Source organism: Vigna unguiculata, chromosome 11 (genome assembly GCF_037176805.1).
Source record: "Vigna unguiculata cultivar grain cowpea cultivar isolate G323 ecotype 2 chromosome 11, ASM3717680v1, whole genome shotgun sequence".
NCBI lineage: Eukaryota > Viridiplantae > Streptophyta > Magnoliopsida > Fabales > Fabaceae > Vigna > Vigna unguiculata.
This window is the reverse complement of record NC_140802.1, coordinates 38,475,835-38,493,561: the sequence shown is the minus strand read 5'-3', so window position 1 is coordinate 38,493,561 and position 17,727 is coordinate 38,475,835. Positions and strand designations below refer to the sequence as shown.

The following is a 17,727-nucleotide window of genomic DNA, read 5'->3' as shown; positions in this document are numbered from 1 at the left end:
ATCCACCTCCCTGTTCAGAATTAATGAGTTTGTTTGTAGACTTCAATTTTTTAATTTAAATTAAAATTCTTATTTCAATACATTAACATAGATTTTTTTTTTCTATTTAAATTACTGAGTTAAATTTAATTCAACCGAAATGTAGGATAAAAAATTTTAAGAGATAAACTGGACCATCGTTGATTGAAAGCCGTTTGGTATGAAAAAAAATGGTTAAAAATGGTTGCTTTTTAGAAAATTTATTATATAAAGATTTGTATTATCCTTTACTATTGCATATCGAATATTTTGTGGTACAATTGATCTTTACCTCAATCTTGTCATAAGATTGTTCAAATATTACAATAAGTGAATTAATATCATTTGTTTCTTATTTTTAAATAGATAAACTAATAATAATTTTATGCAATAATTTTTAATTGTTATAAAAAAAGATAATTAATAACCTTTTTTAAATGTTACAAAATACATAGGCAACAACTTTTTAAATGGTAGTAAATGTATAGGTAACTTTGTTAGAGTGTTAAAAAACATTTAAATTCGCAACATTATTTTTGTAATGATAGTAAAGATATTAATCGGTAATAATTTAAAAAATGATACTAATAATATATAAAGATGTTGCTGAAACTTTGTAATAACATGCATTATACACAATATGGGTAAAAATATTACCTTTGCATTAACTTAAAATTGTTTATTAAAATTAGCTTATACATTAGTTATAACATATAAAATGTCAAACAATAATTACATCAATTTTATTGAAACAAAATATAGGAAACTTAATTTGAACTTGTGAAGGTTAGACTTAAAGATCGTTCATGTTAATGACATAAGATTAACTTATTGGGAAAGATGATTGAAGTTAACTTATAGAGAAAGATGATTAGGAATTTGGATTTTTTGTCGGATTTTTTTGTGTTATTTCTTTATTGTGTCTTTATAATACACTAATTATCACTAATTTTGATATTTTAAAATATATTTAAAAGATATTTAAAATACTAACACAATGTACTTTTAATGTTCAGTAGATGACAATACCAAAAAAATCAATAGAGAATCTAGACTCAATGATTAATTATAGTTCAAGAGAGAAAGGATAACTAACACTAACTTCTAGAAATTTTTGGCAAGGAATGTAAATGTGAATAATTTGTAAAAAGGATTAAGTGACCCAACTGAAATTTGAGAAACTAATAAATTATAAAAGGTTAAATTAAATAGAAGAGTCTACAAACTAATAGAGTCTGAACATTAATATAGAGCACTAACTCTCATTATCTTTGGTTAAATCAATTAAGAAGAGAGAATAATTATACATCGTAGTATTTAAATTAATGATATAAAAAAGAAAATAAAGTAATCATCATTAATTTAGTGATTCATTTTTGAAGACTCAATCACCACATCAATTCGTTTAAAAAGAAAAAAAAAAGTCATTGATTTCGTAGTAATAATAACTATAATTTCCCTTTTCGAGCTATTATTGATTGACAAAGTTTTTTAACAAAATTTTTGACAAACTTTTTTATTTAGGTAAAAGTATATTATTTATTATTTTATTTTAATTAAAATAAAAATTTAAGTTTGTTAATTTCATTTTTAGAAATTTTGATAAAAAAAAAATTGTTAATAAGTAATTTTCCTTTTCAATATAGAAGAATTTAGATTCCTCGGTTACGATTCCTAGAATCGTAGCCAATTAAAAATAAAAAAGTTATATGTTACGATTTTAAATTGTAGTAAAAATATTGGTTATATATTATGCCCTAATAGATTATAGATATTTAACTGTAATTAACTTGACATATGAATTAATTATAGTTAAATGTCTTTGCTGCAGTTGTTTATGTTAGTGTTGAGTTAGTGAACGCTAATCTTGTTATTTTAAATATTTTTATTTAAGTTAGGTCAACTTAGTAAATGCTAATCACAAAAAAAATTAAAATAAATAAAGTTAATTAGTCTTGGTTCAAAAAATGCTAATCTCTTTTATTTGTAATATTTATATCAATAAAAGTTAATGTTGATTAAGTCAACACAATTATATATTCAAGATTTGTATACATTTTTCATACTGAATATATAGACAGTAGATTAATTTAATCTAATGGTCCAGATTTAAAAATGACAAATCTTCTTTTTTATAATTTTCATTCCTCATTTTCTATATTAATCTCATATCAGAGTCATCTTTCTTTATTTAGATTCATGGATTTTCTTTTTTCACATTCATATCTTTCATCCACATTTGAGAATCATTTTTATTGACTCACATTCTAAATCTTTTCGGACTAATATCTTTCATCCACACATATCTCATCTTCTTTACCTATATTATTCTCCTCGTCTACTTCATTCACATTTTTCTCTTCATCTTCTTCCTTCATTTTCATGTCTTCCACCCATATTCATTTTACTTATACACATTCATTTTTTTCATCAATTATATTTTTTTTTCATTTATATATTTGTTAAATATGGAGGTACTGTACAATTTTTTTTAATTTAGTGTCATTAGCAGTTAAGCAACATTAGATTAAATAACTTTTAAAATAAAAGTGCATTAATGTTAGGCTCGGCCGATGTTAAATTACTTTAATACAAAAAATAATGACTTATCAACGCTAGTTTGAGTCGATTTTAAAGATCAATGGTAACGAATTAACGTTCATAATTTTAGAGTCTAAATCCGAAGCTAATAATTATTTAACATCAACTTTTGTTTTGTTTATTAGCGATGGGTTTTGGTGGACTCTAAATCCATACTCTCTCGTAATGTTGTGTTAGGACTCTCTGGTCATCGTTAATGACTAATACTTTAATCAGGTTAAAGAATATTTTTTAAACCTTATATATGATTTTGTACAACTACAAAATGATGTTTTAACTTGGTGTGTTAGTGTTCCAGTGCAGTATGATTTTTTTTTTCAGTTTGAAATTTATAAACATGGACACATTTTTAAAACACTTAAAGAAATAGACAAATCATATTTGTAAACACTTACACATAAAAACGATTTATTTTAAGGTGGAAATGTACTATGCACAATAAATGGTTGTCCTTCATCAGCCTTTAGTTGTTCTAGAGAGTGGCTCAGTTGGGACAATGCACATAAATTTTGAAACGTGCCCATTCGTAATACTAACTTAATGCATTAATATATTTCTGCTGAATTGACCAAACAACTTCAACAATAGCTTGCTTCATCAAGATAAGGATGGAACTTCTCGGACATATAAATCACAATATTTCATTTCCATGCAAATAAGTATAATTCATCACATTTTTCTGAATCTCAGTGACTTTCACTGGTAAAACACATGTAACTATTGTAATAGGATTCTGCCAAAGCTTTTCACTAAAAACACAAGACAACATGGAATCTATCATAATCCTTACATAAACGCTTTTCTTAAGGAATATCCAAATATTGTTATGCATGCATGCTTAAACCCTAATGTTTACCCCCACCTCCTCCTCCGCCTACACCGGAACCACTGCCGGAACCATGCCCAGCTCCTACCCCAACTCCAATGCCAATTCCAATGCCAAACCCTCCACCGCCGCCATGACCGCCGCCGCCACCTCCGCCTATACCTCCACCGCCGCCATGACCTATACCACCACCTGCGCCAAAGCCTCCGCCATGACCAGAACCTCCTCCTATTCCTCCACCGCCACCTCCTCCAGCACCACCACCACCACCTATTCCTCCTCCTGCACCACCTCCTACACCACCTCCTGCACCAAAGCCCCCACCATGACCTGAACCTCCGCCTATTCCACCCCCTCCTCCACCACCACCACCTCCTCCTCCTCCCGCTCCACCACCAAGACCACCTCCTATACCACCACCAGCACCGAATCCTCCACCATGGCCTGAACCTCCTCCCAAACCACCACCACCCCCACCACCACCTCCTCCTCCTCCCCCTCCACCTGCTCCACCACCTAAGCCTCCACCAACACCACCACCAGCTCCAAACCCTCCACCATGGCCTGATCCACCACCCAATCCTCCCCCACCACCTCCTCCTCCTCCGCCACCACCACCACCACCCCCACCAATGCCTCCTCCTACTCCACCACCTACACCTCCTCCAGCACCAAAACCTCCACCATGACCTCCCCCAGCTCCTCCGCCGCCCCCAAAACCGCCTCCACCACCAAGACCTCCGCCATGACCTCCCCCACCACCAAGGCCTCCGCCATGACCTCCACCACCTCCAAGACCACCACCTCCCCCACCACCAAGACCACCACCTCCCCCGCCACCAAGACCACCACCACCACCAAACCCTCCTCCACCGCCTACTCCACCACCTCTACCACCACCAAGACCTCCACCACCGCCCAGACCTCCACCACCGCCAAGACCTCCACCACCACCAAGACCTCCACCACCGCCAAACCCTCCTCCTCCCCCTAGTCCACCACCACGGCCACGTCGGCCCCTCCAACCCCTGCACCGTGGTCCACGTCCAAATCGACAATCATCTCCATATCTTTGTGGGTGAAGCTTCTGATCACCCAAAACACTGATCACACTCAATTCAAGAACAATGCACATAATAAGAACACTCACGGAAACCCATTTCCTATGGAAATTAGTAGCCATTGCCAAAAAGCAATACACTCACTTTGCTGCTCTGGCACAAATTATGAGTTCGCATTATATAGCCTTTCTCCACTACATCTTCATATTAATGCTGCATGCTATGAACAGTTGGGGAATTCAAACCAACATTTAAACCATGACAAGTGGAACTGAAATATCAACTCCAAAGCCAACGTGGACTTTAATTCTGCATATATAGATATTTTAATCTTACACATTGTATCTTCACAGTTCCTTTCTACAATTTTTTTATATACGATATAAAAAGAAGAAAGATAACCATTCAATAAAACACCGTGTTTATGATAAAAATATTAAAACTAAAATTCTTTAAGTTCTGTTTGTACTATAGTTTACAAGAGATCGTTACAACATAAAATTTATTCACTATTAGCATTGTATTGGTCAGCTATTTTTCAACAAAAATTAAACTATTAATTGTGTACACATTTTAAAGTACTACACTAAAATTTATTATATATATATATATATATATATATATAATATATTAATATTTCATACTATAATGATTTTATTTGTTAATGTGCATACGTATCATACATTTTAGTATAAACTCACAATGTCTCTATTAATAGTGTATTTTCTCATCGTAAAAAAAGTTTACACTAATTTTGGTGTAAAACGAACTAATCCTCGCATCCAATATATAACTATTAAAATTCATATTAATTTAGTCCTATTTTAATATAATTATTTCAAATTTATATTTATATTTGTTAGATTTTAAGTTAAATTTATTTAATTGAATTTGGATTAAATAATATTTAAGAGATTAAAAGTCTAAAATCAAGATAAATTATGTTAAATGCAGGTTATAAAAATGTAAGTAATTCGATATTAAAGTAAGCAAGAACGGAATTGGTTGAACTTTCACATAGGGTCGAGTTTGGTTGGACATAACTCATGTAAGTTTACTTCTAACAGATAAATTATGTTAAATTCAGGTTATAAAAATGTAAGTAATTTGATATTAAAGTAAGCAAGAACGGAATTGGTTGAACTTTCACATAGGGTCGAGTTTGGTTGGACATAACTCATGTAAGTTTACTTCTAACTGAACCCAAAAGAAATTGAATTGAGTCATACCAAAGTTAAGTTAGGATAGGACAAACCTAAGTTGAGTTCGATCGGATCAAACTTAGTCTTGTGGCTCAACAATGGTTGGGCTAGGTCGAATTCAGGTTCCACATGACTAATTCAGCACAATCCGACTTTATCATTTAAAATTCATATCTGACCATTTCAAAGATCAGATTAGTCGGTTTCGAATAATATCATATACGAGTACCTCTGGATGGATAATAGGTTATCCAGATTTTATGTTACAAAGAAGAAAATGTGTCACCAACCAGAGATGAACACATCACTCATCGACATTCAACAAACACAACCACTGTTAGAGTTACAAAACGACGTTTGAATCCACCGCACCAGCAACCTAGGCAACCACTGCGACGACGTAGATCAAACCTCCACCCCCCCCCCCCTACGCAGCCACTGCAATGACACAAATTTAACCTCCAATCACGAAACACCTTTTATGCAGAACGAGAAAGAGAAGACACTATCGAAGATAGATGTTGAAGGAAGTTCTAGAGATGGAGCCGCTAGTGGTGTTGCAGAACTAGGGTTGACATTAAAATTTTTTATTTTATACTTATTCTCCCAATGGGGAATCTGAGGTGCACAATGGTTGCAACTCGTCTTCTTCGTCAGATGTTTTTGCAAAGGGATACTTTTTCTCTATAGTCGTGCCTTTCTCGATCCTTTTTCTTGTCCCCCATTTGGAGAGTAGCCGCTTACTTATATATAGGTCTCCAACTCGTCCTTGCTTTAGTTTTCTAGGATCACGATAGGTGGGTGACATGTGCTGAGGTTATCTCGACCTCTACGAGAATTTGGTTATGTGATCGTTTAGCCGTTATTCTGGGAAGAGGATATGGGCTGCAAGTTTATGAATTGGGTCTTCATCTATACACATAGGTCGACTTCAGATCCGACCCAACACATCTATGGACGTAGGTCGACTTTAGATCGGACCCCGCACATTTGTGCATGTAGGTCGGTTGTGGTCTAGTCACCAGGGTGTACAATACTCAAATCACGAATCAAGTCGAATATTCATGGGTTTTTAATTTAAACTTTGTACCTAACCATTTAAACCCGCTTTAATCCAAATATTTTTATTTAAATAACCCAAATTCGTATAACCCGGCCCATACCCCTATTTTTCCATTCGAGTGCAATGGTTTCTGACAGGTTGGAGTTTTCTGCTTAGTCCTACTTAGCCTTAAATTAAGTTAGGTCTAAGTCAAACTAAGCTAAGTTATACCTAGGTTAGTCTTAGCCATGTCAGATCCAAGTCAAGTACACTTAGAAGAACCATAGCAAATTGTTTTGATTGGACTAAGGTCAGGTTGGACTAAGTTGGGCACACTACTAAAAAATCACATATTTTTTGTCAATTTTCTTTTAGAATTTTTTTATTAGAGAACACTTGCAAATTTTGTTAAAAATAATAATTTGCAATAATTTCCTACCATTTATTTTTTGAACACACAAATGTTTTTCACAAAAAAAAAATTATAAAAAATACTTATAAATTTTATAATTTTGTAGAAAATAATTACTCACAGAAAAATTATCTACCAATTAAAATTTGTAAGAAAAACAAAAAGAATAATTTTTTTGCAAAATTTTATAACAAATTTAGAAAAAAACACAATATATATATATATATATATATATTATTTAACTAATAACTCATTACTCTTACTGTGCAGTATTTCCACTGAGGATATATAGTTCTAGAAAAATATTTAATGCATTATTTGTCTAAAATATCACATAAAACGTAACAAACAGAAACAGTATAATAAAAGAAACCTTTTTTTTTCTTTATTTATTTATTGTTTAATTCATATCCGTAGCAGTATTGGTAGTGAGTGATAAAGAAGGATGATATGAATGTTTTGGTTTGATAGACACGGAAAACTATCGGTCAACTCCACCGACGCGGATAGTCTTAGCTACCAATCTACCTCTCTGCGTAAAATTAAATTCCTTCTTTCTTATTTCAATTTCAAAGAAAATTGGTGTCTGACAACTCACAAATTCTGACAAATCTGAATGGGCAGTCATGGAAAAAGATAAATTTGCAAGACGAAGTAATGACAAGTCTCCGTTGACTCCTGTTGTTGCATGCACTCTTCATTGCAAGAGCCCATTTTGGATTAAATAATATTTTTTGTTTCTATCCAATCCGAACACCACCTTACTTTCACATTATCTTAAACATGGAATTACTTTTAAACTACTTGGAAATTAGATACTTAGTTAATTAATAAGTTAATTACTTGATACATGTATTATCCATTTGGATCTTAGAGCTTTTGTAACGATTTTGTTTTCAAAATATGTTTCCAAAACTTAAAAGATAAAAAATTATTTAAACTACCTTTAATTTGGAATAGAAATAATAAAATAGGTCAATCTGACTTATCATTAGTCTGCCAAACAAAAATATACCACTAATAATAACCAATTGTGTAAAAGATGGGCTGATCAGCCGGATCGGGCTAACCCATCACACTTTTTTAATTTTTAATTTTTTAAAATTTATTTATATATGTATAAATGAATATTAAAAACATATTTAATGATATCATTTATTTTATAAACTTTTAATTGAGTAGTTAATATTTTTAATTAGATAAATTAAAATAATTATTACATTCACATTTTAAATTACTCAATTATAATTAATAGTTAAAATTTAATTTGTAAGTATTAATGATTTAAATTATAATACTATTATATATTTAAACCTTTAAAAAACATGGTATCGAAAAGCTAATCTTTTAAATTAGTTTTTATTTTAACTTTTAATTATAAAAAAAATAAGTCAACATATTGGCCTATATTAACCCGTATTTTGGTTTGTTAAATTGACAGGTTAGACAGATAAGACCAAAACGAGTTGACGAGTTAAAATTTTAAACTCGGTCAGTCTCATCTTGGACGAACTGACGGGCTGACTTGTCCAGCCCAGCCATTTTGCCACCCCTAATTTGGACTCCTAAGTAGTTTGAGACAATTCGGTGTACTGATATACTCAATAGTCACACATCTTTCAGGAGTCAAGATCAAAGATTTTAAATATGTCTTCTTCCTCTAATCTTCTGAGACATCTTTCAAGCACAAAATTGTAACAGAAACTTTAAACTCCAAAGTGAATAATACCTTGAATATGATGGTCGACCCTTACAATATTATCTCAACAAATTTGAAGTTGTAACAGTAAAGGTTAAATTCCTAATTTGATCATCTAATTTTCATGAATAATTCAATTACATCCCTCGATTTTATATTTCATTCAATTTTGTCATCTAATTGAAAATTTTATAAGAATTAAAGGACTAAAAGAGTATTTTAACCGATATTAAATAAACATTAATACATTAGAAGTTGTAAAAAAATTAAAAATTAAATATGTTTTTAGTCTTAAAACTTCAAAACGTGTCAAACCGTATAAAAAACACAAATGTAAAACCATTTGACACCTGAAAAAAAATTAATAAAATTAGATTGAAAATATTCATTCATTTTAAAAATTTGGACAAAAATATATCAAAATTAGAGACCATAAAAAATTCAATTTCCCATAAAGGTTTAAGGACTAAAAATATATTCAACCTAAATTTAAAAAATAAAAAATTTTAAATTTTTTAAGATAAATACAAATTTAATTTAACGAACTGTTACATCAATTTGTTTAAATAAAAATACTTGTACAGATAAAAAAAAACTTAATATTTTTATAAAGAAAATAAAAATTATTAAAAGATTTGATAAAGAAAAGTAATTAATTTTAAAAATATAAAATTATAATTACATAATAATATATTTTTATTTTAAAAATATAAATTTTATCTATATAATAAAACTTATATAATTATATTTTATGTCATTTTATTACTAAATAATTTATCACCAACCAACCTACCAAATAGTTCTACTTTAATAAATTTAACTTATTAGGTCAACTCAGAATTTATGAACAAAAAATTTCTAATTAAAAACTAACTTACCACTTATCAATTAATTTATTACTTGCCAAAGAGCCCTTTATTTATATACTTAGTTCAATTTATATACTTTATGAAATGATTTTAAATAAAATGCTTTTTAATAAAATAAATATATTTTTTTATCTTTTCATGTGCTTTAAAATTTTTCCTTTTAAGGAAGAAGACGTATTTATTTCTTATATAAGTAATTTTAAAAAATATTTCTTAGAAACTCTTATTTTAAATTTTATCAATCTTAAACTTGAACAAAATAATATATAATTGAGGATAACTTTGACACCAAAAATGTGTTTTGTAAACTAAATTATACTTATGCATACATTGTAAGATTAAAGATAAACCCGTAATCTCGACCCGACCCGTAAATTCGAATCAGAAATACGTTTAAAAGTAACTCTTTTTTAAAAGTAACTCTTTGACAAAATACGGATGATTATGAATTATGAATCGATATCATAATTTTAAAAATTCGATGCTAAGCTTTCGTTACAAGATATAATCATTCATAAACATAGTTATCTTTGCAAAATATTTCACCAGAAAAACAACAAAAAAAGAGTAGTTAAAAAAGATTAAATTATTTTCATATAACTTACTTTCATAAGTAATCTTTAAAAGTTAATGATATAAATCAGGAACAATCCATCCTTTTTTATAAGTTGTTTCTATAATCTCTCTCTATTGTCCTTTTCGATTTTTATTTTTTTGTGTTCACAATCCATTATAGTTTATTCATTGTTTTTATTATCTTCAGTTTGTTCGAATCTGTTTGCTGATGAAACATAATTTTAACCAGAACTTACTTTTTCTTCTTAGAAAACACACACACAAACAAATCCTATGTTAATATAAGCAACTAACTACTACACCACCAACAATAACAACAATCTCATTTCCATGACACATTAAAATTAGGTCCCTTGAACCTATTTAAATAAATAGTATAAATAAGAATATCATAATCCAAATACAGATATGATCTTATAGCTGAATTTGGACATAACATCATGAATAGGAGAAGGACATGAACAACCTATAATTCTATAATCTATAGCATCATCACAACATGAATGGTACAATAGAATATTGGCTTGAGTTAAGCCTTGAATGGAAATGAATGACACTGTTCAACAAAAATCTCCATAGTTGTAGCATTAGTAGTGACCCACAGCTTTGCCACACCTCAGAGCATTACTTGGAATTGGATACTCATCTCTCCATGAATTTGCAGGGGAATAAACCCTCAGATAAAATTGCTGACCCAAATACTGATGAACCCAATTCTCAGATCTCACATTCCACATTCCCACATTGTCCAAAGGCATGTAAAGTGCAGTCCATGACTTGGGATAAACCTGTCAATCCAAACAATGCTAAAAGTTGATATTTTTCAATAATCATGCCAATGAAAGTGACATTTGATTTGACAAAGGCTTCTCCCATAAACAATAATAGTTTCATTTGAAAAACTTCTCCAATGAAATGAAACTTTTTCACAAGACTCAAAAAAGTTTTTTACCCTGTTAGTCAATCAGAAATCACTGCATGATTAGAGAATTACTTTAAAAGTAAATTCTGATATGATTTCTGATATAAGGAAAATCACATATTCAGAGTTATATCACAAGGGATAACAAACATGATTGATTACCTGAACTGTGGAACGAGAAATTGTATCTCTTAAATTGTAACTAAGCCTGCTTGCTTGTGACCATAGCCCTCCATCCATTCTGCTCGTTCCAATGCAAGATATATTATTATAAGTTGTAAATTTTTGTATGTTCAATGGAAGAAAACAAAGAACTCAGAATTTTGAGAGATACAATACATGTTACTACAAGATGGTGAAAGCAAAAACCATTGATATCAATTGAATGAAAAAAGTGGTATAAATGAGTGTGCTACATGGATCATATATAAAGCTTATTGAACTATAGCAGTAACTAATCAGAAACCAAGTAGAATCAAGAGGGGTAACACTGAAGTTCAGTATCAAATTTGAAGCACAAAGGAATGGTTACGTGATCTTACCCTACTACAAAGAAGCTGTGGCCGTCAATGTGCCAAGATTCCACAGTGTCTTCAGTATTCTCAAACACAACCTCCAGAAAGCCACGAAAATCGGCTTCCATGACAGAAGTTTGAAGGTAACCACCACCACCAGTGGGGTTGTCAGAGATACTTCCAAGAGAGAACACCCCTTGGATCTTGTAGTAATCAGCCAGTTTAAGTGGTGTATCAGAAGGTATGAAGGAGACACTATTCACAGCATATCTCTGTTTGCCATTGATAACTGGAGCAGAATTTTGAAGTCTAATTGTACGAGTTGTGTTTATCAGACCATAATGGTATGATCCTTGTGGATTAGGCCTTGGTCCACTTGCTGTCAAATTCCTCCTGATTTAATCATATATATGTAGTAAGTATGGTAGTACTGTGTTATAGAATATATCTAGTTAATGGAGAAGAAGATGAAAATGTACAATAACATGTATCATTTGGGTTTTGAATATGAAATAAATACCTAAGAGAGCGAGCTTGGTTTAAAGACCAATCAACTTGAATAGTTGGTCCCCAAGGAAAAAGGCCTGTAACACTTCCTCCAGAGTTACTGTAACGAAAAATGGAGGTTGCATTCAACACTTGAGAGGTAAATCGTGTTGTGACAACTATAAGGTAGTCTTGGGGTGGTTGATCAGCTGTAACCAACACAGAGTAAGTCTGCCCCAGATGAACATCAAGTGAATCATAAATGTTCTGGAGAGTGTGGGTCCCTTCCACCTCAACAATTGTCATTTTGTGACCTTGGATTCTGAAATTGATTGAAGTTGTGAGACCCACGTTTGAAATCCTGAATCTGTATGTCTTGCCTGTCCAAAAATCAAACACCTCATAATTTAACATAAAATTATCCAACATATGCAATGTTATCAGCTTTCATGTAAACAACTTGCTTAAAGTTCTTGTATACCTTGATCAACTGTGAAAGTGTAGGCATTGGAACCACGTCCATTGATGATAAGTCCATCAGGGAAGGGAAGGTCACTTCCACCATCTAAAATTGCCCTCAAATCCTGCAAGAATAAACACAATTTTGCTGATGATTTAGTCTCTTTTGAAACAGGTTTGGCAGTGAACAAATAAAGTCAAATGGTTAAGGACACACAAAAGTCACACCCAGTAGCGTTTATTTGCAAAATCACATCCAGAGCATTTATTAGATGGTGCCAAACCACCAAGTGTTTATTGTTCTCATCAATCTTCACGCAATACATTATTGAGATTTTCAATTTACTAGAGCATTAATAGCATTCAATTACATGTCAGATGAAATTAATCTAGACCATAAATCGAGATAATTTTCCCTGACTCATCAAGACGCTTGCTTAGGATTTCTTGGAAAGTGTAGATTGTTTCTTAGTTATATTACTACTACATAGAATACAAGGACTAATAACATTGGGAATGCAAGCAAGTTGTATAAAGTGAAAAACTAAAATCATATGTACCATTAATTTGAATTAAAATGCTAGCATGCTTAGCCAAATTCATCAACAATAATCCAAAGAAAGCAACTTACTGTATGATTTCTCTTGTACCAGTCTCCGGCCAATATGGTGAAATCTCCGGCCGGAGGAGGGAAAGGCACCGGAATTCCGGGGCGGCTCGCAATTTTGAATCCACCATACCCTCCTGCTGCCTTGTGGAATGCAAGGGAAGGGTAGTAGAAGTAGCTACCAATTTGATCCTTTACTTGAAGAACGTAAGTGAAGTTCTGGCCTGGTGGAATTGGACAATTTGTACCATACACTCCATCCTGCCATGAGTTTCTCCTCTGCAACACTCCATTCCTATACAAAGAAACAAGTAGTATAACACTGAAGTCTCTTCAAATGAATTACACAATTTACATATCACTGAAATTGTAGACATAGCCTTGAGATTACTATCTTCTTAGATATTGATGGGTTTCTTTTTTTAGTTCAACCCATATAAAAGATTCTTTTTTTTAATATAAAAGATTCTTTTTTTAGTTCAACCAATAAATAAAACATTGACACCACAATGAGTATGAGTTTATTGGTCTTTTTTTCACAAGACTCACATTTGAATTTCTAAAACTTATTTGGTTTTGGCGACTTTACATATCAAACATTGGCAGCTATTTTGGGGGCAAAAGCAAGATTCCATTCATGTATTATAGTCTAACATCAGCAGATTAAATCAGCAATTTAGTATTTTCTAGATCAGACAAGTGTTTATATTTCAATCAGGGGTGTCTATAGTCACTTTTAATTAATTAGATTTTACAAAATGTCTCTGAACAATTATTTGATTTAAGAAAGGGTATTTGAAATGTTACAACAAACATGTGAGAGTGACAATAGAAGCATCTTATGATCTACTGAAACACATAGCAGAAAATCTGTGACAGCTCTAGTCTAATTTTTTTCTTAAATCACCCAGATCTAGCAATTAGCATATAATATATTCCAGTAAACAACACAAACAATGCTCCTAATTCTGCATTACCCCTTTTAAACGACGCCGCAGTATCCAAAAATAGGCTCTCATAATAGTGAAAAATAATAGTGAAAAAGCAGAAGGAAAAGGAAACGTTTGTTCCTTCAACTTCTTTTCTGCCACTGATACTTTCAGAGTGGAGTAAACAAGAACGACACCAGAGAGAGAGAGAGAGAGAGAGACTAACCAAGATAAGAGGAAAGGTTCATCCAAGCTATTGAAAACATTGATAATCAAGTTATCATTGGTCACAGCCTCAATTTGTGGCCCAGGAAATTGCCAGTTTATCAAAATACCCTGCCATTACAATTTTCACACCATATATCAGTATCACTCATAAGAACAAACAACGAATTAAGGAGAGAAACGAAAATAAAAACAGCATCATCAATAACAACAAAAACAACAAAAAGTACCTGTTGTTTAACACCAAGAGGATAAATGTCTCCATATGTGACATTCCAAGTGTAAAACCTATAAGGGTCCTCCCCTCTAGCACATGCCACTAACAACACTGTCAAAAATAAGACACTACACACTCTCATGGAGCACCCCATTTCTTGATTCTTGGTTTTTCTCCTTCCCTCCCTAACCCAAAATGTGGAAATGGAAAAAAAGACAAACTTGCTGCAACTTTGAACCAACCAAGTTCTGTATTTTTTTAACACAGCACCCTCTTTTCCTTTGTGCAAAGGGGTCACAGCCAAGCCAACCCTTTGCCTTTTGCCTTTTGCTTTAGAACTCAGGCTGATATAAAGAGAGATAATGTCGGTAGAAAGAGAGAGAGAAAACCAAAGGATTCTTCAACAGAAGCAATGGATCATTAGGGAACCACCTCTTGCATTTGCATGTGGATGTGTGAAATGCTAGCCAGTGGCATAATTGAGCTGTACCCAACAATGCAGTACCTTTATAATGAGTGTCAGTAGTAACCTCTTCAAACCACGTCCATTCAAATTGACCATAACTAAGTCATTGATGTTAAAAATGTGCACAAAAGAAAAGAAAAAAAAATTACCAAATTCCCAGAACTAAAAAATCACTTACCATATTTAATACAAAGCTGCAATGGAAAACCAGTTTACTTTGGTCTGTTAATGATGGAACACAGCTTTAAACTCTAAAATTACACGTTGGCATACAGCTTGTTCCAATTACAAGGTTTACCTTAATTTTGCTTTAATTGGGATAATCAATGTAAAGAAAAAGTTAACGTTTTTTAAGTTGTAGTAAATGATATGTGAGGGACGAATGTGTCTTTTTGTTCTGTGTTGTGTTTTGTTGTGAAGAGATGAACATTTAACTGATATGATCCAGAAACAGTGCATTAGGGTCTACTTTGTCTGCAGTTGTTTGAAAATCTTGCTATTGTGCATTCAAAGCCGCTAACTACTTTATGTGACACAGTGACACTTACTTGATTTTCTTTCTACACGTTGATTCCATGGCTCATCCGAAATTTAATCCATTCCTTAATGCTCCCATCTTATGATTGCTTTGGGTTTCTTCTAAACAAGAAAGAAGCAAATCAATAGAAGAAATCACAGAACTTGAATGTAATATCATATGATTAACATTTCACACAACGTAAGAAAAATACATGTCTGAAATTTTTTTGTTAGGATTTTTAAAACTAAAGTTGATACATTTTAAACTAAATATCTCAAATATATCTCAAATGTCGCAAAAAGTAAAATGACAATAATTTTAACTAATTGTTATTGGATTTAATTATTTATTTGGTCTATGTTTTAATAAAAAATATTAAATTGGTCTTCAACTTTTTTTAATCTCAATTTTATTTAATTTGTGAAAATTGGTGTAATTTAATCTTTATTTTTTAAAAATGGATGGAAAGATTTTTTTTTTTTGTTAATTTTTTTAAACCAAATCCATTAAAATTGAAGTTATTAATAAGGATGATTTGTTTTGTTAGTATAATTAATACAATATTAATAACAAATTTGATAAAAAAATTATCTATTCTAATAAATTTAACAAAAATAATTAAATTATATTAAATTTTCAAACCTTCTTTTTAATAGTTTAAAAGAGGCTTTAAATTTTGTGTGCACCCAAAAGTCAAACCGGCCCCGTAACTTTGTATAAACATTGACTGTGGTAATGACATCAAAACAAAAAAGTATAAACAGGTTAAAATTAGTTTATTAGTATTTGTTTTTCGTGTTATTTTTTCGATACACGTTTTTTCGATACTTAAAATATTCTGTAATAATTTACATATTTATTGAGACAAACTTTTCAGTTTGACTGACAAGTTTAATTATTTTAATGTTTTCATTCAGTTATTCAAAACATCTTGTAATAATTTATTTTCATACTTAATTTATTAAAGAAATGTTTATAAAAAAAGCTCATACTTATATATTCATACTAAATTTAAAATTATGTATTATTCGTACTAATATTTAATTAATATGATTTTTTTCTAAAATTATACGTTAAAATAAAAATAATATGATGGAGATGATTTCACTTGTCATTCCAATTATCAACCATCATTGCATTTTTATATTTTAATGTTATTTTAGATATAAATATATGAGGCCGTTTCTTGATATAATTACTATTTATATATCATTAATTATAAAAAAAGATTAGCAAACTTTTAGGGACAGTTTTGATAAAAAAAATATCACAGAAAACAATGTAAAACAAATATTAATAAAAATCATCATTTAATGTAGACTTAAATACAAAATTGATTTCAACTTTCATAAATTTTGTTTATTTTTGACCTCGTTTTTTTGAAATATTAAAAAAAAAATTATACTTTTTTGTAAATTATTGTTAATTTGGTCATTTTTCTAGATATCGTTTAAAATGTTAACATGATGTAAATAGTAATTGTCATGTGTCATTTCACAATTTTTTTAATTTTAAAAAAATTATCCACATATCAAGTCAATATTGTGATATGTGACAAGTGTTAGTGTTAAGTCAATATCACTCTCATGTATCAGTATTTCGTGACTTATATTCGATTCAGTCTCAATTTTCATTAAATTTTTTCAATTTAGTCTTATTTTTTATTATTTTTGTTCAATTCAGTCTCAATTTTGTCTCTCTCCAAATTGTCCAAATTTTACCTTATATAAATGTTATACTGAAGTTTTTATTTTTATTAAAATTTAAATTTAAATTTACATTACATATTTATTTCATTATTTCTAAACCAACCATGATTATATGTTTGATGGTTGTTACATGTAAAAAATAAGTTTAGAGTTGATTTTAAAATACTGAAGAATTTTTCTACTAATTTTAAAAATAATGAAGAATTTTTCTTCTAATTTTAAAAATAATGAAGAACTTTCCTTCTAATTGTAAAGATAATGAAGAACGTTCCTTCTAATTTTAAAAATAATTAAGAATTTTTCTTATCATTTAAAAAATAATGAAGAATTTTTCTTCTAATTTTGAAAACAATGAAGATCTTTTCT

General features: G+C 30.8%; 1 protein-coding gene across 1 annotated transcript; it reads right to left on the bottom strand.

The window, feature by feature from the left end:
• Positions 1-10,631: 10,631 nt before the first annotated feature.
• LOC114170096 (L-ascorbate oxidase homolog) lies at positions 10,632-15,205 on the bottom strand. Its single transcript, XM_028055581.2, has 8 exons — positions 14,680-15,205; positions 14,451-14,560; positions 13,320-13,590; positions 12,711-12,813; positions 12,264-12,609; positions 11,771-12,136; positions 11,391-11,469; positions 10,632-11,094 (listed from the first exon to the last, which is right to left on the bottom strand). The coding sequence occupies exons 1-8, from the start codon at positions 14,818-14,820 to the stop codon at positions 10,894-10,896; spliced, it is 1,617 nt and encodes a 538-aa protein (XP_027911382.1). The 5' UTR covers positions 14,821-15,205; the 3' UTR covers positions 10,632-10,893.
• Between the last annotated feature and the right edge of the window lie 2,522 nt (positions 15,206-17,727).

Excerpts from the sequence above, each read along its gene's own strand:
- LOC114170096 (XM_028055581.2), bottom strand. The coding sequence starts at position 14,820 with ATGGGGTGCTCCATGAGAGTGTGTAGTGTCTTATTTTTGACAGTGTTG. Across the intron at positions 12,610-12,710 it reads CACTTTCACAGTTGATCAAG|GCAAGACATACAGATTCAGG; the intron begins GTATACAAGAAC and ends ATTTTTGGACAG. Across the intron at positions 11,095-11,390 it reads TTTCTCGTTCCACAGTTCAG|GTTTATCCCAAGTCATGGAC; the intron begins GTAATCAATCAT and ends TTGGATTGACAG.